General features: G+C 46.3%; 1 protein-coding gene across 2 annotated transcripts in view; it reads left to right on the forward strand.

Moving 5' to 3' along the window:
* The window catches only part of HGD (homogentisate 1,2-dioxygenase), a 172,340-nt gene that overhangs the window by 132,720 nt on the left and 15,722 nt on the right, over positions 1-23,898 (forward strand). For both annotated transcript variants that reach the window (XM_078656643.1, XM_078656644.1), the window contains exons 11-12: positions 7,067-7,171; positions 20,799-20,925. In XM_078656643.1, the coding sequence (XP_078512769.1) occupies positions 7,067-7,171; positions 20,799-20,925 (232 nt within the window). The remainder of the gene's footprint in view (positions 1-7,066; positions 7,172-20,798; positions 20,926-23,898) is intronic.

Below are 23,898 nucleotides of genomic sequence, written 5' to 3' on the forward strand. Positions count from 1 at the left end.
CGTTTGTGGTTCAGTTGCAAGGTCCCCCCACTTCATCGAGAGTGTGGCCACCAGAGATCGATGTAGGAGGAATTGTCTTGCGGGGAGTTCATCATTTTCTACCAGTGTTGTTTAGGGGATAAGCAAGTCTTCACAATAAAGATCTCCTAGAGTTTGTATTCCCGCCTCATGCCAATGTTGCAGTTCGATAGTTGTAAGTGTTGCCTGTCCCCTGGGGGCACCTTCTAGTGGGAGCGCAGGAGCATATGGTGTTGTGCCTCGGGTTAGGTAGAGGCTTCTGCGGTAGCACCTGTAGGCCACGCTTAGTAATTAGGGCTCCGGAGGCCGCACTCGCGCGCCAGGGTGGAAGAGTGCAAGGATCTGGGGAAGTGTATACGATGGATGTGTGGTCGCCGTATCGTGACGTTGGCGAACTGCCATCCATCTGGCGATCCATTGAAGTTGTGACGCCAGGTAGTACTGCTCAAAGCAGGGCGCTCTTAGCCTCCCTGATCTGTAGGTAAATATAGTTTTTTTAATTGCCACCCTGTGTCGATTGGGGCCCGGATGAAGTCTCTGGCCATTTTTTCCAACGCGGTAAAAAAAGAAGTTGGTACATTGATGGGCAGGTTGGCAAAGTAATACAGGAATCTCAGCAGTCCGTGCATGTCCCATGCAGCAGATGGGTTAAAAGTGCTCTATAGTGCTGCACAACACCAGGCCCTCCTCTGTTCGCCCCACCTTGCCAACTGAGATTTCTGGGGCAGAAAAGTGTTTGGGGTCCTGCAGAGCCGGTATAAGTGCATTATCGCGCTGCATGACGATGGGGCCTTCTCTTTCCGCCCCTTCCTTATCCACTTAAAATTCTGGGACTCCTAATTCCCTTCCAGCAGCGAGTGTTTGGATGTCTGTAGCAGTGGGTAGATTAAAATCTGAAAGAGACACATTAGTGTCCTTACCTTAAAATATCCCCAGGCGTCAGACTGGATCCGGAAAGTTTTTCGTCAGCAGTACCCCTGCTCGCCGGTAGGTGGCGTCGTGCTGCTCCTCGTCCGTCGCTGGCGTCGTATGCGCCGAGATGACGTCACGGAGACTACTTAGGCGCCACCCATGCGCGCTGACGTCAGTTCTTTCTTTTTCCGCGCCAGCAAGCGCAGACCCGGTTACAGCACGTACCCTAGTCACTTTTTGACTAACTTTGTTGAGACTTTTGTCTCTGTTCCTTTTGAGCCTTTTATTCCTGGTGCTAAGTAGGGATGCCTGGGTTAAAATCCTGCGGGCCTTTCCCGTACGATGTTGGTGGCTGACCCCCGTGGCACCTGTCTCTACTGTCTGGAGCATGACCATGACTCCCGGTCATGTCCCGACTGTCTGGCCATGTCTCCGAAGGCTTTGCGGGAGCAGTCTCGAAAGCTGCTCGAGGCCCGGCAGTCGTCTACGCACGGTTCAAGGTCCAGGGGTTGCTCGAGGGATCGTCCGCAGAGCCATCATCACCGCTCCTCGGGGTCCAAGTCTTCACACTCGGAGTCGGGTAAGAGACGTCATTAGAAAAAGTCGAAGAAGCTTTTTCGCTCTCGACATCCTCCCGTCGGTCTCCGGACGAGGATGAGGGGGCCGGGGGTGCCTCCCCTGCGGCTCCATTGGAGCCTGTGAGTCCCGCGGACTGCCCACCTTATCCGGGTCCGTCGGCAACTCCAGCCCAGGTGCAAGATGTTCTTGCTGCCATGGACCGCCTTTTTAGGCCTCGGGTTCCCGTCCGCACGCCTTCGGGCCCCGTGGTCCCAGCTGGGGGGCCTCCCTTGCCGCCGGCTCCGCTTCCGGCACCACCGGCGGCTCCGGCCCCCGTGCCGCAAGGTCCTTCACCGGCAGCTGTGGCCTGGCGCCGCAATGGGTTCCCTTCGTTCCACCTCCGCCCTTGCCCAGGTTTCCGGACAATTTTGCTCCAGGTTAGGACCCTAAATGGGACATGGAGCCGGATCGGCCCTGGCCCGCGCCGTTCCTGGTGCCATTGGACCGTTTTTATTCCCCTGTCCCTCCCCGCCGCCGCAGCCTGTGCCTCGGGCAGTGGAGGAGGGGGGATGACTGGGAGGGGTCTGAGGACCCTCTTGCACGGAAGTGTGAGTCTGAACAGGAGTGGGCAGAAGAGTCAGAGGATGCAGGTGGCCTTGACCTCTCTTCCGACCCTGGATTTCTGTCACCTCCTGCTGTGGCCATGGAGGAGGGCACCACATACAGTGTGGTGCTCAGTAAAGCAGCTGAGGCCCTTGACCTTGATCTACCTATGGTCACTGTTAAAATGAACCTCCTCACTGAAGTCCTTCAGCCGGCGGCAAGCTCTAAGGAGCCTCTGCTACCGCTCAATGAGGCGTTGACGGATGTGTTGATGGGCACCTGGTCTAGACCAGCCACAGGGGTTCCTGTGGATAAAAACTTGGCCATGCGTCATCGCCCGGCACGGGTGACCCTGCCTTTTTAACGACCCACCCGACTCCGGAGGGCCTTGTCATCCAAGCCTTCACTTCCCAAAGCGCATTCCCTACCGCCCCGCCGGAAAAGGAATCTAAAAAGCTGGAACAGTTTGGAAAGAAATTGTTTTCCTCTGCCAGCTTGGGGCTGCGGTCGATGAACACTGCATGCCTCTTGAGCCGCTACTCTCACGCTGTGTGGGACACGGTGGCGCATACTCTGCCTCAGTGTCCGGAGGAGGTTAGGGCAGTGCTTTCCCAAGCTGTGGCTGAAGGGAAAGATGCAGCAAAGTTCACCATCCGGTGTGTACTGGACACCGCGGACTCCCTGGGTAGGGCTATCTCCACGACGGTCCACAGGGTTTTCAGGGGATGTTCAGAGTTCTCTTATGGACATGCCCTTTGATGGTACTCGCCTGTTTGGCGATAAGATGGACAGTGCACTCGAGCATTTTAAGGACTCATGGGCTACGGGCAAGTCCTTGGGTCTCTCCACCTCGCACCCAGCCACGTCTGCTTTTTGTTCCTTTCGTGGCCACGGAAGAGGCGCCCCAACACGTTCGTTCAGCCAAAAGCCTGCGCAGAACCAACCTCAGCAAAGTCGCGGACGTGGTGCCCGCTGCGGCGGGACAGGGGGCCAGCGTGCGGGTCAGTCCACCTCTGCTCCCGCAGCATCCGCCTCAAAGCCTTCCTAGTCCGAGCTTTGGGGTGCACCCCACGCCGGTGGGCAGCAGGATTCAACATCACCTCCCCCATTGGCGTTCTGTCCCCTCGGACAGGTGGGCCTGAAGGGGCTACTCCCTCCCCTTAGAGCCTGCCCCTCCAGTCATGCCACCTCAGTTCCACCGCATGTCGGGGATCACTTTGCGCTTCTCCAACAGGAAGTTGCGGTCCTCTTAGCCAAGGGGGCCATCGAGCGCGTTCCTGGGCCAGAAGTAGGACGTGGTTTTTATTCCCACTACTGTCTGGTCCCCAAGAAGGAAAAAGGGGTCTGTGCCCCATCTTGTACCTCAGGAACGTCAACCGCTTCCTCCGGAAGGAGAAGTTCAAGATGTTAACTCTGGCTCAAGTCTTGGCTGCCCTAGACCCTGGAGACAGGATGGTAGCGTTGGACTTGCAGGATGCATATTTTCACATCCCCGTCCTGCCGGCCCACCGGCGTTACCTGCAGTTCACAGTAGGTCAAGAGCACGTTCAGTTTGCTGTGCTCCCCTTTGGCCTTACCAGTTCCCCTCGGGTGTTCACGAAAGTGATGGTAGTGGTCCCAGCTCATCTGTGCAGATCAGGGGTTCCAGTCTTCCCCTATCTCGACGGTTGATGAAGGCGGGCTTGCCCCAGGCAGTTGTCTCCCACCTGTGCCGAAGTCGCACCTGATTCCCTCACAGAAGCTCCTGTTCATCGCAGCGGTTCTGGACTCAGCGCAGTTTCGGGGTTATCTTCCCGAACAGCGTGTCTGGGATATTCAGGCTATGATTCCGATCTTTCAGCCTCTATCCCGGGTTTCGGTCAGGATGACCCTCCGGCTACTCAGCCTAATGGCCTCCTGTATCCTGTTAGTGGATCATGCCAGATGGCATATGCGGGCTCAGCAGTGGGACCTGAAGTTCCAGTGGGCACAACATCAGGGCAACCAGTCCGATCATGTCCAGATCTCGGAGGCCACTGCACGACAATTGCAGTGGCGGCTCGCGAATCGCGATTTGGTCAATGGCCTATCCCTCTCCCTTCCCCAACCGGAGCACACCGTGGTGACGGATGCGTTCCTCCTGGGATGGGGCGGCCACTTGGGATAGGCGGAGATCAGAGACCTCTGGTTTCCGGCGGAGGCCCGCCTCCATATCAACCTTTTGGAGATTCAGGCGTTCCAACTTGCAATGAAAGCATTCCTCCCCTCTGTCCAGGGAAGTGTAGTGCAGGTGTTCACGGACAACTCCACCGCCATGTGGTATTGCAACAAACAGGGCGGGGTGGGGTTGAGGACCCTATGTCAGTAGGCTCTGCGCCGTTGGAAATGGCTGGAACATCAAGGCATTACCTTGGTGGTTCAACACCTGGCAGGTTCTCTGAATGCCAGGGCAGACAAACTCAGCCGTCTGTGCATGTTAGATCATGAATTGCGTCTGAACTCTGACGTGGCGCACGGTCTCATTCTGCAGTGGGGAGAACCTTGGTTAGATCGATTCGCCACCGAAGAGAACGTTCAACGTCATCAGTTCTGCGCTTTACGTTGCGAGTGGAGTTGCGGTCTGTTGTACACCTTTCCGTCTATACCGCTTCTGCCCAGAGTGCTGAAGAAGATTCGGTGCGACCGGGCCCAAGTCATCCTTGTGGCTCCGGATTGGGCACGAAGATACTGGAATCCGGAGCTACTCAGCATGGCGTCCCTCCACAAAGAATCATTATCTCTCACTCTTGCTATCTTCTGCGGATAAAGGGCTAGTAAGGAGACCGCTTTAAAAAACAGAGCTGTCCGCCGTCACATATATATGTGCAGGTGGTTCCTTGCTCTATTAATTCTCTATACAATACCAAATACCTTGCCCGTGTACATGAGTAGGTCTATCGTTTTGGGGGATTTATACCTTTAACCAGAGGCATCCTTAGTAAATTTATGTTGGTGTTCTGTGGCCCCTCTAGAATGTTTATGCCAGTGTACCAAACCAGTGCAGAAGATCTATGCCTTGGATCTATGTTCACAGAATAGGATGTATGCGATGGATGAATAAGCCCAAACATTTTGAAGTTCAGTGTTGTTATAATAAAGATTAATCATCCTTGGGCCTTCAGTCTGTGATCTTACCTAACTGTGGCACTGGTATGTGAAGAAGGTCAGCATAATGTTAGCTACAGATTGGGCATTAGCGCTTCAAGTGACTCCAACCAGATTTTTATTTCCATCCTCAGTTCCTGGAGAAAATGTCTCTATCTGGACCCACCCCGGCATAATGATTAGCCTGGGCGGTGACCTCCGTTCGCGAAGTTTGCATCGTTTTTCGCACTCTGTGCTCCGTGGAGCACACGGAGTTCCTAAGTTGGCGAGCGCGAACAAGGGAAAATCCAACGCTAGACCACCTTCCAGCGAGATTTCTCAACGTAGGCGATCGCGGATGGTCCCAACCGCTCACGTTGGAAAAACTATTGTTTGCGTTGAGGAAGCTGCCTCTCGAGTAGAACAACTACTTGAGTGGCAGAAAGAAGCAGTGCCCTCTTGCGCTTCACATGGTGCTGTTCGCACTGATTTCCAGCGCTGGACAAACACCCAGCACTAAAAATCTGCACCAACGGTGTGACCTAACCCACTCCATCACTTGCAGAACTCATCTTAGCACGGTGGAGATTTTTGGTCATTACGCTGAACTCCTCAAACTCCACCCAGGCCTAATACTGATGTGGTCATTTTGCTGACATTGTCCAGATTAGCCTCGGCTAACACGCCAAGAAGACCAGATTTACTTTAACTAGAGCAGTTAAAAATGAAGCAGCACACTCTTGTCTCAGTCACTTTACAGGCTCTCATTTGAATCCCAGTCCACATACAAACTTGTTTCAAGTCACTGTCTGGGCACACGAGGAGCTAAAAGGCCACTCCTGCAAAAAATAAGCTCATAGACTACAATGCTCGGGGAGCTCTGTGGGCATCTGATCCTGACTCAGTGGTCGTTCCATAGATCTAGCACACCCATGTCGGTGGACCTTCATTTTAATTTCAGGCTTCACACCTTGAAACGGCCATGCTGTACACCTTTCTGACTTGTTCGGCTCCAAATTGTCTTGATGATAATTATGTGTGTGCTTGCACTTTTGTGCCTCATTATGTGTCGGTTTGCGCTTTTCGCTACACTGCCCCCTCTTCCAGAATCATAGGAGGAGGAGGTAGACTCTTTGCGGGTTAAATTTCCACCCAGCCTAATTTCTTAAATTTTTCTTCTAATAACAACTTTTGGTGCAGTTCTTTTATTTTCATTGCGCTGTAAACAATAGTTCACTTGTCCCTATCATTAGTTGTCAGTGCTCAGTGATTTCAGTAGCAAATGGCAAAGAAAAAATCGAAACAAATGAAGCAATAAACGTGCAGAGAACTAACCATAATTCTTCAGATTAGTTTGGTTATGAGTACCGCAGTATGATGCGAAAGACATACACTTTAATGGTTGAGTGCACTATGTGATGTGTAATGGTTGAGTGCACTATGTGATATGTAATGGTTGAGTGTATAATGTGATGTGTAATGGTTGACTTTACAATGTGATGTGTGATGGCTGTGTGTACTTTTTGATGTGTAATGGTTGAGTGTATAATATGATTTGTAATGGGTGAGTGTATACTGTGATGAGTAGTGGTTAAGAGTACTATGTGATGTGTAATAGTTGAGTGTACTATGTGATGTGTAATGGCTGACTGTACAATCTAATGTGTAATGGTATAGTGTACTATGTGATGTGTAGTGGCAGAGTGTATACTGTGATGTTTAGTGGTTGAGTGTACTACGTGATGTATAATGGCTGAGTGTATAATGTGATATGTAATGCATGAGTGTACTATTTAATGTGTAATGGTTGAGTGTACCTTGTGATTTGTGGCGGGAATCCCTGTTTGACCTTTTGATGCTGCTACTCTTGCAGGATTTCTCCCCTTTTAACGTTGTGGCCTGGCATGGAAACTACACACCATACAAGTACAACTTGGCCAACTTTATGGTCATCAACTGTGTTGCCTTTGACCATGCGGTAGGTTCTTGGAGAGTGAATAAGATGTGCTTACTCATGGGGGGTGTAGCTGCTGGAACCCCAGATACTGTGGTTTCCAATTTCTGGTGTTCTCACACAGGACTGTAAAAACACTCTTCATCGGTACCTGTGAATTGTACAGTACACATTTCTGCTTAAGCAACATTATGCAAGGAAGATGGCACTTCCAGATAGTTAATTGCTGGTTTGTGGAGACAGAGGATCTGAGGTGAGCCCAGTGTTCTGCCTCACCCACTCTACTTCAATAACTGCTTAAGAGTGACCTTTTCTTACATAACATTGATATTGGTTATATCACCTCGTGAAATTGTGCCTGTAATTTACAATATGTTTGCATATGATTTTTTTAAAGATCCATTTTAATACATTTTTGAATAGCAAAGAAAGCAACAAATGCCAAGAGCAAGGGGACACAATAAATTACTTATCCAGAAAATAAGGTAAGAGCAAAATTAGCAGCAGAGCTAAACCAACAACATTGGTCATATGTAGACAAATCAACTACGAATACAATACATAGCAGTGCATCGGTGGGGGAGAGCTTCGTGAAGGAAGAATGAAAAAGAAGGGAACTAGGCGGACAAGTCTTGTGAGGTAGCCGCATCAGCCAACCAACCCCAAAAGGGTCCCAAATCCGGCCCAGCTTTCTCCTTCGAGGATCATTCTCAAGTTGCACCATCTCCAACCTGCTTATGCGCAAGAATTCCCGCCACCAAAACTGCAGATCAGGACGCTCACTAGAAAGCCAGGAACGTGCCAAAACCTGTCTAGCCAGCGAGATAGAAAAGAAATATAAACCAGATATGTAGGAGGGAATAACTGGTGAATGTCCCAGCATAATCAGCTTCGAATCAGCTACGACCGCAAGGTTAGAGATGCTGTTAACTTGCCGAAAACAAGTCCCCAATACAAATCCAAAAAAGAACAAGATGCAAATACATGAACCGCAATAGCTCCCACAAGCCTACAGCAAAAACAGAGGTCCACCGACCGTAGCTTCATGACGAAGGGACAGTGCAGAGTATAGTACCAGTCGTTGATACATTTGAGATGATGTACCTTAATACGTGACACGTTCAAAGCTAAGTGAGACAACACATTGCTGCGTCGGAGGTCAGCAACCGTTACTTTCAAATTGAGCAGATCACTCCACTTATTTGCCCTCAGCTGGAATGGATCATCTAAATGATCCCGAGGAGACAGATATATTAATTTGTAGACCAGCCCAATGCTTCTTTTTAATGGTGCGTTCCTTATAAGATCCAGACCAGGATTATCAGAACAACTCAAATCTTCTTCCTTGAGATTTAAGATAAAGTGCTACAGCTGAAGTTATCTATAAAAGACTGTTTTAGGAAGAGAGAACTGTTGCTGTAAATTTCCAAATGAAGATAGGACATCTCCATTGAATAGGTTACCCAAATAAAAGAGGTCAACCCTTCCCCCATCATGACTACAATAAGGACGATTAGGATTATAGCCCAAATACCTGAGCTAATTAAATGGGGTGATACCAGAAAATATTGATTGAAAGTTACCCCAGATGAGGTTAAAATCTTTTAGCATCTTAAAGCGAGTTCGCTTAAAGTATAATGTGTCAACGATACCCTCACCGGGGACTATTGATTCGCCAAGTGAAAGGAACTCCGTGAACATACACCCCCCCCAACCCAAAACCAACTTAAGTCCTGTAAAGAATGACACCAAATAATAAAACCTCAGAACCGGAAGTGAGACCTCAACATCTTCCTTAGGCTGTTGCAAGAACTGAATCTTACAGCAAGGCTTCCAATAACACCTAATAAATTTCTACCATAATGCCTCCACATTAGTGAACAAAAGCACTGGAAAAGAAAATGGGATGCAAAGAAAAATGGTAAAGATGCCGAGTGAGGATAATCATCTTAATAAGATTGCAGTTGCCAATTAGGCCGAGTTGAAAACGATTCCATTTCGAAAAAAACTTCTACGGAATGGTGGTACAACTTTCCATAATTATTCTCCAGAATCACCTGAGAATAGTTAGGATGACCCCAAGATACACCAAGGGCTGTTGCCATCTCTCATCCTGACCAAGAGGAGCCACATTGGATAAGATCTGAGTCTTATCTGAATTTAACTTCTACCCAGCAACTTCTCTGAATGATTGTGCCACTAAAACTACTGCGGGTAGGCCTCAGATCAGAGCAGGGGTCAAAACGGCAATGTCATCCGGGAAGGCCAGGATTTTAATTTCATAGCGGTGCAGTCTCAGAGACTGTATCTCTTTCAGCTATTTAAGAGATTAAATAAACGGTTCTATACTCAACATGAGTAAATGAGGGAAGAGAGGGCACCCGTGCGGGTACCGTGGAGAATAGAAATGGTATCTGATAATAACCCTGTGCTGCACATCCTTGCCTGAAGACCAGAGTAGAGGCATCTCTTTTTTTTATTTATTTTTTTATTGAGAAGATTCAGGGCATCATAAAGGAATACATACATACATAGCTTAACAAGATACAATTCAGGTATTCAAAAAGTGCAAAAATAACATACTATAAACACAGTCAAAGAAATTCATCCTAATCGGACAATAAAACATGCAATAACATATAAGTAATAAATTCAATCTCTTCACTTTGATCCTTATATTCTTACTCATCTATTTTCTCTCCACTTTTTTAGCGGGGCCCATATCTTCAAACCCAATTCCCTCATCCTTCTTCCTTTGAACTCGTACAAACATTCCTCAACATTATGTATTCCCAGCAATTTAGTTATCCACAACTGAAAGGTGGGGGCTACAGGATCTTTCCACCCAGCCGAAATTAGAATCCTCAGAACAGCCATGGAAATGAAAATAAAAGCTTCAGCTTCATACTCTAGCCTTAGACCAGCATCCCTACCAATCAAAACAATAGTAGAGGATAGGGTGATCTGTTCCTCTAACAACCCTGTTACAAATCTTTCAATTTCTCTAAGGACAGGATTCAAATTCTGACATTTATAAAACATATGTGGTAAGTCTGCTGGTCCTTGGTCACACCTGGGGCATCTATCATTATCCCTCTTACCCCATTTATACAGTTTGGCAGGTGTATAATATAGATTAAAAATGGTTTTATAATGCTGTGCTTTTAAATTCGAAGCTCTTAAAACCTTTTTATTCATTGCAAGGACATAATCAATATCCACATCTGGATCGTTAATTCTTTCCACCCAGTCTGATTCAACTCGACCAATATCATCCCCCAAACCCTGAAGAAGATAGCTGTAGCCAATTTTTATCTTCTTACCACCATTCCTCACATAATTCAGAATTGGGTTGTGCTCATAAATCCGAATCCTGGGTCTAATAGCCTTCAATGTTTCTTCTAGCTGTCTATATAAGAACCATTGGTTAGTTGGTATGCCAAATTTTTGTTGAAGCACTTCGAAACCCAATATTTCATCCTCTACCATAACATCACCCATACACTTAATCCCCGCTTCCTTCCATCGCTTACTATTTCTATTCTGTCCAAGATGCTCAAACGGATTTGCATGCCATATATCTATGATATAATTGATTTTCGGGATCTTCAAATATCTCATTATTGCTTTCCATAAACCCCAGGCACTCAACATCAGTCTACTCCCACTCCTTTTGAAGTATCTACAGTTTATTTCTCGAGTAAACAGACCCACTGCTTTTCTACCAACTAATAATTCATAGATTGTTGGAGTTCTATCTACTATATTTGAGACATCACTATCATCATATTTAAACAGAACATTCATTTGTAGAATTAAACAGGCCCAATGATATAATCTCAAGTTTGGTGCCGTCAAACCCCCACCCTCCAATGGAGCTGATAATCGAGCTAGAGATCTTCGAATTTTCCCATACTGCCATAAAAATTGTGAGAAGACCGCTTCCAATTTCCTAAGAACACTCTCTTCTACAAGTAAAGGTATGGCCCGGAAAAGATACAAAATTTTTGGGAACATAGACATCTTCAAAACATTCACTCTACCGATTATTGATAAGTGTAGGACATCAATTCTTCTCAGCTCTTTGTCTATTGAAGTAATCAAGGGTATATAATTATCTTGTACAATTTTCTCCACATTCGCATTGATCCTCACCCCCAGATAAACTGCTGAATCCACGTAGTTTCGATCAGCCTTATATATACTCTTAGTACTAATTATTATAGTTTTTCCTTCATTTAACTTGTACCCTGATCGAGACCCAAAAGTTTTAGCTAATTGAATCAATTCTGTTATGGCCATCTGTGGGTTGGTAGTTGTTATTGCCAAGTCATCTGCATAGGCCAGTATTTTAGTAGCGTGACCATTAAATATAACCGGAGAGATTTGATCTGAATCCAAAATTCTTCTAATTAATGGGTCTATGTACAGAGCGAAAAGTATAGGGGAACAGGGACACCCCTGGCGCGTCCCTCTCCTAATAACCACTTCATCTGACTGTACTCCCATAGTTGTAATTCGGGCTACTGGATCTTCATACATGGCTTTTATAGCTTTCATACATTTTCTTCCAAACCCTCTACTAACCAAAACCTCCCATAAGAATTTCCAGGCCACTCGGTCGAAGGCTTTTTCAGCGTCCAAGAGAATCATGGCCATCTCCCTCCCCGTGGCAGCCGACGCATCGAACAGTGAAATTGCCCGCGAAATATGGTCCGTCGTACCCCTTCCCGGGACAAACCCATGCTGCCAAGGAGAGACGAGTTGGCCAATGACTCCCCCCATCCTCTTTGCCCACACCTTTGCATACAGTTTGGTGTCTGCATTTATCAGAGATATTGGCCTATAAGAGCCCGGATTATCTTCAGGTTTACCTTTTTTATGGAAGACCACGATGTTAGTCTGTTTCCATGACTCTGGAATCTTCCCTGAGCATACTATTCCATTAAAAAGATCTAGAATTATAGGCAGTAATTCCTCCCCTAGAGTTTTATATACCTCAATAGGTATCCCATCTGGGCCTGCAGCTTTACCTGCTGCAAGATCTTGTAGTGAAATTCTGATCTCCTCTGGGGATATATCTTTCTCCAGCTGCTCTCTATCCTTTTCTTCTAATACTGGATAGGAAATTCCAAGATCTTGTCTAGATGGTATCTGACTGGCCTCTTGATCGTATAATTTTTGATAAAATCTCTGGAAAACCCCCATTATCTCACTTGGTTCAGTATGTACTATACCATTCTCTTCAAGCTTCTTTATATTATTCTTATTGAAATCTTGCCTTATGCGCAATGCAAGCGCTCTGCCAGCTTGCTCTCCTGTCTCATATCTTTTAGCTCGCGAAGTCTGGTATTCTCTAGTCTCTTTTTGCGTCAATATTCTTAGAGCATCCCCTTTAATCGACGCAATATTTTTAGCCGTTTCCCTCCCATCATTACCTAATCCTATTTCTTCTATATGCCGATTTTCTGATTCTGTTAGCTCTGAGAGGAGCGTTTCAAGCTTCTTTCTATCCTCCTTTCTTAATCTTGCGGAGCAACTAATTGTTTCTCCCCTTAAAGCTGCCTTAAAGGTTTCCCAAACCCCATTCCTGGACGAGCTATATCTATTTATTTAAAAAAACTCCTTTGCCCACTGTTTTATATGTTTAACAAATCTGTCATCGTTTAGGAGTTTCCTTTCAAAAGTCCATTTAGTTGTCTTTTTAGCTAAATTACATAATCTATATGTCATTATCAAGGGGTTATGATCTGAGACTAATCTTGGTAATTTGGTAATTTTAACCTTACATAACTCACTAGTAGAGATGAAAAAATACTCTAACTTAGAGAATTTTTGCGCTGGAAATGAAAAATATGTATATCCTGGGTCTCCAGTAACTTTTTCCGACCATACATCAGACAAACGATGAGACTTTGTAAGAGAGCTTAGTGCTCTATATACCTTCTGTTTACGTCCCTTGTAGTTGCCTGTTTGCCTCCAATTTACCGAAATGTTTAGATCGCCACATAACACTAAGGGGGTACCCCAATTAGCCAGTTCCTCCTCCATCAAATCGAAAACTTCTGGGTCATCATCATTTGCACCATATATTACACCTAAAGTGATGCCAAGCTCCAACTCAACCAGGGCCCATCTACCTGAGCCATCTGTTTTGGTGCGTCTCACTCCCCCCAGATTGCATTTCCCCATAATGGCAACCCCTCTTGTTGTAGATGTTTGTGACGAACAGCTTAACAAATTATAACCGGGGATATTCAATAAGTTCCTTTTAGCCCAAGGTAAATGTGTTTCTTGGATACAAGCTACATCAATATTGTTAAACTTCACAAATTGACTCAATCTCTGTCTCTTCTGCCAGTCATTTAGGCCCCCTACATTAATAGTGCATATCCTAATGTCTGACATTATTGTCTTTTTTTAACTCCAACCTGATTGTATCCATAAATCTGTCACATACCGATATTTGGCCCTTTTTCATCTCAATACTTTTTCCCCCCTTTTTACACCCCACCACCACCACCACCACCACCCCCCCTACCCTCCCCTCCCCCCCCCAACTCCACCCCTCCTCCCCTTCAACCCCTTCAGCCCTTCTGCCCCCCCCGCCTCTCCCCCCCCTTCCTCCCCTTTTCAGAGGCGCTCAGACCCAATGGTCTGTGCATGTGATGGTTTGCAGTGCTAACTGAAGAGATTCAATATTAACCATCATGGACCCTTCGACCCGTTTAACTCCTTGACTCCTTAAACCTATGCATCACCTACACCAACACCCTGCAAGCTCTATCTAGTCACATCCATAATACATCCATAATACATCCATAGTGCAATCTAGGAGCTTTGAGAGTCGAGATACTCTTTTGCTTTGATCTCTGAGGAAAAATATAGGGTTCTACCACCATTGATTATTTTCAGTTGTGCCGGATTAATTAGATATGCTTGCATGCCCTTGTCCTGAAACGGTTTTATCATCTGTCTGAGTCTCCAACGTCTCTCCACTGTAACATGACAAAAATCCGGCCGGACAAAGAAAGAAAAGCCATCGATATTCTTTTTTGAATCCGGTCTTGCTTTTTCTGAAATTGCCTGTTTCAGATTAAAATTACCAAGAAAGATTAAAATCGCTCTAGGTTTGTCTCCCTCTTTAGCATTCTTATGAATTCTAGCGGGGGTACGATGTGCCCTCTGGATCTCCTTCGCCCAATCCCACCCCTTCAGTTCAGTGAAAGCATGCTCAAAAAGTTTTATTACGAAGGCTCTTGCGTCCGTATTTTCTGAACCCTCCGGTATTCCAAGAATGCGGAGATTATTTTGTCTTGCTCTGTTTTCCAACGCCTCAAGTTTCCACTGCACATCGATCATCTGCTCGCCTTGCTGATCCACTTTTCGCGAAGTAGCTGTCGTATCTGACTCTGTCGTGACAATTCTCTCTTCAAGATTGGTCACCCGTTCTCCCAGGTTCGTACATACTCTCGCCAATTTTCTTACCGCTCCTTGTATTTTCCTGGCTGCAGCTTGTGATTTATGACTCTCTTGTCGAGCCTCTTCTCTGTGTGCCAGTATTTCTTGATGTATTACCTCCAGTAGTGACATCTGTGCTAACTCTCCTCCAGGACTCTCCATTAGGGGGTTACGCTGAGGCTTATCATGTCTCTGACCACATACTCCCGGCCCTATATTGGATTTTCCAACTGATGTTGAGGGTAAAACCTCTTCCTTATCAGGATCACTTTCCGAGGCAGAGCCGCTGTCCTCTCGGTCCAAGCTGCCTTCATCTTCGTCCGACCACTCCCCTCCTTCCGAAAGTGAGAAGAAGGCCTCACTAGGAGCCTCTTTTTTATCTTCAGAGTTTTCTGCATTTTCTGCATTCTCAGTGAGCTCCCGCTCCAATCCCCCCTCCAGCTCCTGAATTGGGATTTCAATGGCTTGGTCTAGTACCGGCTTAGTACATTTATTAGGTTCAGACTGACATAAAGATTGAGTGGGATTTTCAGTTCTTTCCATTCCGTGTACCAGCACATTACCATCCCCCTCTTTATTTACGGAATCCATCAGCTGACTCTGTAAAGCTGGGTCCTGTTCGACCATCATTTGCCCCTTCAGGTTGTCTTTCTCTGTGCCCCCTGCTTCCGAATCCTCCAACACGTCACCAGTGATTTCCTTATCTTTCCTTATCTTTTGAAAGATATTCGATATTGGGGTAGTGCCATGACTAGCTTTCCCTGCTCCTTGCTGCGCTGCTTTTTTAACTGGGGATATTGGACTTTGATTCTTCCTTTTTGTTCCATCTCCCCCCTTTTCCAATAACAGCTCAGCCTGCTCTGCAGCAGCTTTCCTTTTTGCAGCCGCTTTAGCGCTGGCACTCATTTTTGGAGCCATAATCAGTTTTCTCCTCTCTTTATCCCCAAAGTGCACCTAACCAGTAGCTTTAATGTCCTGATCGCTTTCCTCCTCTTCTTTTGCAGCTTCCAGCTTGCTCCGTAATCCTTTAAGCACTATTTCCCCCTGAAAGCTCGTTTTCTTCTTTGCTCTCAGGAGCTGCTGCCGAGACCTGTGAAGCAAGCGCCGCCCGCCTCGTAGGCTCCGCTTCCAGTTGGCGAACTCCGCGAGCTCCGCAATCAAAGCTCCGCCTGTTACGTCTCCTGACGCAACCCTCCTTGCGGTCTGTGTCAGCTCCCGTAGGAGCCGCCTGAGTGGTCGGTCACAGGTAAGGGGCATACGGCGAGTTCAAAATCTCCGTTTCTCTTTTCCGGGGCCAATTCTTTACAAAACCGCAGGGATACACGTTTGTACGTTTGTACAGTAGCTGGGTGCTGGATGCAGGTTTTAATCTCCAATACGGGTCATAACATCTGCCGGCATCTCTTCAGTCGCGCTGCTGCTCAGCCGTCCATGGCGGCCGCCATCTTGCCTCCAAGAGACATCGATGTCAATCTCAAAAAAATTAGGAGTCTCCCCCAGAGTAGAGGCATCTCATACTATAGACAATGACTGAGCCTAAGCCGGCAGACTCCAGGACCCCCACAAAGGAAGGGCCAGGAGACCTGATTGATGGCCTTCGTGGCATACAAACAAATCATTCCAACAGGCGCCCTGACAAAAAAGACCACCTCAGGGACGTGATTGCTGTATTGACATTCAATGTTTTGTCCCAGCCTGGGTTGAAGCGGTGCTGGTTTGCATCCACCAATTCCGAGATGATAATGGACAGCTGATTGGCTAGAACACATGTATAGATCTTGGAATCAGCATTAAGCAAAGAAATTGGGTGGTATAATCCGCAGAGTACGGGATCTTTCCCCTTTTTTTTGAGAAATGACAATATTAGTCTCCCTCCAAGACTCGGGGACTCAGTCAGACAATTAAAAGAAATTAAACAAATCCCTTAACACCGTATCCAGAGTCTGTGCAAAGATGGCATAAAACTGGAACGGTATCTGGTCGGAACCCGAAGCCTTCCCGCTGGCAAATGAGTCCACGGCATTTTCGACCTTCAGCAGGGTTATGGGAGCCTCTAATTTGGAGCACTGGATTGGAGTTGCCTTATAGTCAAAACGTTGCCCAATGAATCGAAAAATGTCCTTGCTGGAAGAGAACAGTTCTGTCAAAAGAGGTCCTGGTAGAACCTACAGAAGACGTCACAAATCGCAACTGGATCAGTTATAAGATCCCCGTTCTCATCCCTGGTCTGCTGGATGATATTAAAACTAGAACTGTCTCTTACTCTAAAGGGAGGAATTCGCCCCATTTCTTCGCTGTTTTCAAAATAGGTCATCTGTCGGGCCCTTCCATTTTTGACTGCCCTGTCCCAAATTTGTTTTCTGAGGTAGGTTTGAGGGCAATAGACTACTCCAAGAGCTGGTCAGCCCTAGGCCCATTCTTCACCATAATACTGTATCCCAGAACGGATTCCAAGAAGCTAAGTGTCTGTCGGGCCACAATTTCCTCCATCAATGCCATCCTGCATTAACGGAAGGCGAATTGAAGACTTTGTTCACTGCACAAAGCCTTGAGGGCATCCCAGACCACCGGCAGTGGTGCTGAGCCAATGTTAAATTCGAGGAACTCCCTTAGGTGAGCATTCATAGAGCTCACATAGCCACCTTCCAATAGGAATCTACGTTCGAATGTCCAGCTCCGGGGACCTGACACCTGAGTGAGCTCCCCAAGTTGAATGAACAGCGACAGAGAGTTGTGGTCCGACAAGATCCTTGGGTTAAGTACAATCTTTGACGAAGAGGCCAGAGTGTTACTAACCAGGAACATATCTAACCTTGACATAGCTTTATGAGGAGCAGAATAAAATTTAAATCCTCGTTCATTAGGGCTTTTAAAGCGCCAAAGATCTACCAGTGCACATGAGGAGATTAGCTGATACAAAGCACCATGGAGCTGATGCTTGCCCCCACGGACCAAGCCATCATAAAGCTGCTCGGGAGATGCAAACCGGGATGTCTAAACTCTATTAGGACATAGTGTCACATTAAAGTTACCGCAACGATATAGGGTAGAACTCATAGATGCAATTCGGGAAAAAGAAAATCCAGAACATTTGGGTCGTATTTTTACACTTGATTACACTCTTTCAGGTGAAAAGTTACACAAGGTATAAATGTTCTACTTTTTTGTTTATTAGCTGCCACATTTACTTCTGTTTAATAGGGCAAAACTAACAATGAAAGGATAGTGTAGCGCAGTGTTTCCCAAACTGTGGGTGTCGCGAGCCGATTTTTGGTTGCTCGTGAAAATCCAAGAAACAATTGCAGGTGCCTTTAAACTCTATATTTAATTTCTCACATTTGCATTGCTTCAGAGATACCGGTCAAATGTCAAGCTATGTCTTCTGATAAATTGCTGCTTATTTGGGGCCTTATTATGAGTTGGGGGGTCTTGCAACAGGCCGCGACACCAGTGCCCCACTGCAAGACCGCCAAAGCCGTAGTCAAAGCGCCCGCCAGATTATGAGTTTATTCGTGGTCTGGAGGGATGTGCTTTGCCGGTCCCATGATGGTACCTTTGTAAGACTCATATGTGAGCCTTAAAAAGGCAGCGCAGTGGGACCCCCAAAGCATTTTCCAACACAGGAAGAATTGCACCATGTTGTGCATTTCTTCCCGTGCTGGAACTGGGGGTGACGATATAAAGGGGGCTCACCATGTGCCCTCATTCATGCACCTCCAGACCCAGAGGCAAAAGCGGGCACTGTAGGGCCCCCTTAGTTTCCTCACCGCCACACTTTTCATGGTGGGCTCACTGCCTTGAAAAGGAGGACATTGAGGAAACTTGTGATATGCTTGGCGGTGCCACAGCAGCACAGCCTGCATATTGCAGCCTCTGACCGCTGCAACAACTCTGCTGGATCACCGATCCCTGGAGGTTGCTGCGGTCCTGTGGCAGTCTGACCACCGTAGGCTGAATGCGGCGGGTGGATCGTCACCACAGGTTCGGCGGTCCCATGAACTCGCAATTAGGCCCTTAGTTTTTACAAACTCCTCTCACTATACGGTCAGAGAAAGAAAAGTAAAGTTAGTTATGAGACAATCTTGCTGGGGTACAGAGAGTATGAAAGGAAAGGCTGTAGCATGTCATGTTTTTTTTGTAACAAATAAAATGTAAATACTTGTAAATTAACTGTACATATTTAGCAGTTATAAAAGCAAAAATGAAGCACATTTTTTTGTAAAACTGTGATAGAAGCAGAGATTTTAATAGGATCAAAACAAATCAAGACTCCACTGAAACACGATTTCCACAAATTATCATTTGTGTGCAATATAGTTTTCTTAGTAAAACTATATGTCTGAGCAAATTTAGTGGCCATTTCAGTCGAAAATGTTCTGTCTGTAAATGACAGTGCGCTGCAACACAGTGCTTTAGTTACATTAAAAAATTGCACAATCGTGGCTATTGAAGCTGGGTGGGTCGCGGAAGTTTGTCATTCTAAAAGGGTGGAGCATGGTTCTAAAACATTTGAAATGCACTGGCTGTGAGAACTCTATATTGAATTAGTTGACTATTTGGGAGGTTCACAGCTTGAAGTTAGACTTCTTCACCTTGGTTCTGTTATTGAGTGACATTCTATGCATGCCCCAGGATCCTGTGTTTACATCTGGAAATGTAAATTGTTTCCTACTCTAGCTGTGCCTGGAATAGGACTTCCCTGGGATGTTGACGGGAACCTCACCTCTAGGACATTCTCTGATTTTCAGATGGTGTTATAGGCAGCAAATATGCTTTATATTAATAAACAAAGTGGAACTGGTGATGTATACCTGTTCAACCACATTCCATCAGAAAGATCAGCTGGTATAGATGACTCCAGTTATTAACAAAAATACCAGTTAATTCTACCCATGATGTGCTCAGGCAGGCACCTGAAGCAAGATGCTCTTTAAAACTTAGAAGTATCACGTACAAAGCCGTCCACCTAAACATGACTTGGATAAATACTTAAAATTTTGGGAGGCGCGTACAAGAGAAGTTGTTCCAAGAGCTGTGTTCTGCGGAAACATAGCAAGCAAGCTTTCTCCAGAACTGCCCCAAAAAAGCTGGAAGCTCTTGTCCCTCTGCATTAGGAAGGCACCTACCTTCAAGAGTTTCAAGGCAACACTCGGAACTTTCCTGCTTAAGATAGCATGCCAATTGATAACTTTATATAATATAACTTCACATCATATACAATTAGGTGCCCTATAACGTTCTCAGGGTTGCAGTAGGTGTACAAGTGCCAGGAATCAACAACTTCTCAAATGATTTCATTAATGGTTTCACATATCAGTAGTTAAAGATTCACATTATACCTTCTCAGCTTCCATGTGAGGTTGAAGAGGTTGGAACAGACGTATTAACCCGTTGGCTGCGTCGAACATTCAGCTCCAGTGCTGAACGTTCGAAAAACGGGTAGGGCAGCGTCGGCCAACGGACGTGCGCAGCACTACCAAGGTAGTGCTCGCGACGACCGTTGCCCGACGGCAGCAGCAAACGGGTTAAAGACTCACCAACATCATTCAGTAACACAAGACCTGATATATCAATCTAAAGAATAGATCAGAGCTGAGGACATTTGTGGGTTCTTGCCAACGTAATAGGGGAGTTTAATTCCAGACACACCTGCTGGTGGCACCTAAACAGGTATTGCGTACACAACACGTATTGGTATGTAGGCAGTGTCAGCGTTGGGCTTCTGGTTACAATTGTCCTTGGAGATATTGCCCATCTAGGAGCCAATCAAAATGCAGAAAAGTGGTATTGCATTGTTCTTTGATTTACAAAGTGCATAGACAACCAAGATAAGAGAAATCCGGATACAACTCCGTATGATTGTATGCATTCATTGAAACATCCATCCACCATTCAATACTCTTTCTTGTACCATTCAGTATGCTTCTGCACCTCTGTGTTTTATGAATCAGAGACAAATATTCTGTCAACGCTACTCGTATTGTTAAAAGTGAGATATGGAATCTCTGTTCACCTGAGTTCCATGGTCCACCCTTGGCATCTTAGGTCCAGTCTTTAATTTTTCAAGTGTATTGTAATAACATACATAAACACATTATCATCTAGAGCCCTGTGGAAAGAAGCAAATTAGGATTATTTTGTGGATTTTTCAGGTGTGGCATTTACTATATTTTCTATTCCCTATTCGCAGGATCCTTCAATATTCACAGTTTTGACAGCGAAATCAACGCGCCCGGGAGTGGCCATTGCTGACTTTGTCATCTTTCCTCCCCGATGGGGGGTGGCGGAGAACACTTTCCGCCCACCTTATTACCACCGTAAGTTTATCTTTAAAAGAAAATTAACGTTTATCACAAACTTTATCGCCCAGGGCTGTTGTATGGGCCGTTATGGGAATGCACTTTAAATAGGAATGATGGCATGTGGCCTGATTACTAGAGTGGCTGAATTTGGAACATGGGGAACCAGGATTGAACCCCAGCCTTGGCTCAACAGCATGTGGTTGTGGGCACATTACTTACTGTCTCTGTGCCCCAAAAAAACAAAAACATGTGAAACGTTGTCGGGTTGTGCTAAAAAGCACACCAATGCCCTTGGCCCAGGTTCATGCAATTAACAAGAACTGCAAACAAGCAATGGGAGTTGGGTCTTTTGGGAAATATTGTTCAATAAGTGCCCCCGCGGACATCGCCGTCCATTGACTTATTCACGGTTGCCTGAAATAGCTCAAACTGCTTGTATTTGTACATTTGTAAAGCAGTGCTGATGGATTTTAATTGCAGCGGTGCACATTTGCCAAGGAATATGAACTTAAATAATGTAGTCCCAATGCATCTTAATATTTCATGTAATATTATCTAAAGAAGATTGGGGTACCCCCAAGTTGAAGAAGGTTGTGCATACAAAAGAAGCATGTAGCGGCAGAGCCTTATCCTCTTTGAAGTAGTAACTTGCACAAGGTGTTGCTTGGGAGCGGAAATGCAAACTCAACCAACTGGTTAAAAGTGACCCAGGAACAGAATACAGGCCCAATACAAGTAGAGTAACTTAAATTTAATCTGCTCACCAATTGTTAATGTTAGGGGGGGTGTTTTGTATAGCGCTCAGCTACTCCGAGGAGTGTCCCGGCGCTTTTTTTTAACCTACAGCGGGCAGGGGGCAGGAAGGTGCAGGGCGGATCTACTGAACAAACAGCCAGGATTTCAGGTCTTTCCTGAAAGCCAGCAAGTTGGTATTCCTGCGAAGGGTGACCGGCAGGGTGTTCCACAGCTGAGGTGCAAGACGCTGAAAAAACCGGCCACCAATCCGAGCTCTTCTTATAACTGGGACCGAGGCGAGAGCCAGCGACTCTGACCTCAAAGATCTGGCAGGCTGATAGAGAGCCAGCCGCTTTTGAATGTATTTGGCCACGGTCGCGTATAGAGCCTTGTGGGTCAGAGTGAGAGCCTTAAAGACTATCCGTTTCCGAATGGGCAGCCAGTGGAGAGTCTGCAAAAGGTCAGAAGCCCTGGCTCGCCAATGAAGACCATAGATGGCCCGGGCGGCCGAATTCTGAACCACTTGCAGATGTTGAAGAAGGTACTCAGGCAGACCGAATTACAGGATGTTGGCATAATCAAGGCGCGACCCAATAAGGGCCTGCACAGTGATTTTCCTATGTGCCACCGAAAGCAAAGGGAGGAATTTGCGAAGCATCTTAAGGAGGCCAAAACACATTCCTACTAAACCAAGAACCTGGGGTTTCATTGACAAAACATTATCGATTTTTACTCTGAGGTTCTTGGCCATCGTGGAGGCAGCCGCTGGAGGAGACATATTCACAGGCCACCAGGCCTGCCAACTGGGGTCAGACCAACAGCCGAAAAAGAGCACCTCAGATTTGTCCGGGTTACACTTGAGGCAGTTTTGAAGGAACCATTTAAAAACAGCCCCAAGGCAGCCTCTGATGCTCTCCCCGTCAAAATCAGACCCCTTCCCACAGGTGAAGAGGAGCTGGGTGTCGTTGGCATACAACACGATCTGGGCACCAAATGACTCCGCCAGTGCCGCCAAAGGGGTCATGAAGATGTTGAAAAGAGTAGGGCTCAGAATGGAGCCCTGAGGGACTCTGACCTCCAGTGGCGGCACCACAGCAGAACAAGGGGGGGGCCCAGACCGTTTGACACCGGCCCGCTAGGAAGGATCTGAACCAGCTAAGCACCGCCCCCGCAGACCGATCTCACTGAGTCTCATGAGGAGACCCTCATGGGGGACGGTATCAAAGGCCGCTGACAGGTCGAGCATTACCAGCATGGCCTTGCCTCCTACATCCAATACCTCTTTGATTGCTTCCGTAACTTCCAGCAGCGCGGTTTCGGTGCTTAAGTTGGTATGGAAGCCGGATTGCGTGGAATGAAGCAGATTATGATTTTCAAGGAAATTGGAGAGGGATGTATGTACGTGTTTCTCCACGATTTTGGCAAAGGCTGGCATGAGGCAGATAGGCCTATAATTAGCATAGACTTCTGCATCCAAGTTGTTTTTTTTAGCAACGGTATGACCATAGCTTGCTTCCAGGCTAAAGGGACCACTCCAGTGCTGAGAGAGAGATTCAATACAGGATTAATAAGGGGATTTATTACTTTAGCCATTCTAGCCAAAAATTTGGCTGGGCACGGATCCAGAGGGGATCCTGATTTTTAATTTGGTTATCAGATCCAAAGATGTTACTGCGGAAAGTGGTGGAAATTCCGAGAACGTGGGCTCACTACCAGATGTAGATCCTGACAGGACACAGGTGCCGGGGGGTGCCACTACCCCAGACAACAAAAAAGAGTCCTGAATGGTCTTGATTTTGCTAGTAAAAAAATTGGCAAGCGAAGAGACCCAGGATTCCGAGTGCGCACACAGTGGCGTACTCATTTTAGGGGAGGTAAATTGGAAGCCAATGAAGAGACATCAGGGAAAGGGTGATGTGTTTCTGGCGAGCGAGGTCCAGTAGGACTCTATCAGCAGTGTTTTGTGTAGTTATAATCTGTACATGGCTCTTTTTGTGATGCCAAGGTGGGTGACATTACATTAGTCTATTCTGGATCATATAGAACCATGTCTAATTATTGCTTTGTGTGGAAGTATAAAGATGTGAGAAATAGCTTACGCAGGAGAGAAAAATAAGCACTTGTGTAATATATACAGTCATTTAAAATATTAGTTGTTGGTTTTATTTATTTATGTGTTGTTTATAGCTAAGCATTGTTAGTATGGTAATGGGGAAATTGTTAGAATGTGGAATGTAGGAATGTGATATATAG

Source organism: Lissotriton helveticus, chromosome 8 (assembly GCF_964261635.1).
Source record: "Lissotriton helveticus chromosome 8, aLisHel1.1, whole genome shotgun sequence".
In the NCBI taxonomy this organism is placed as follows: domain Eukaryota; kingdom Metazoa; phylum Chordata; class Amphibia; order Caudata; family Salamandridae; genus Lissotriton; species Lissotriton helveticus.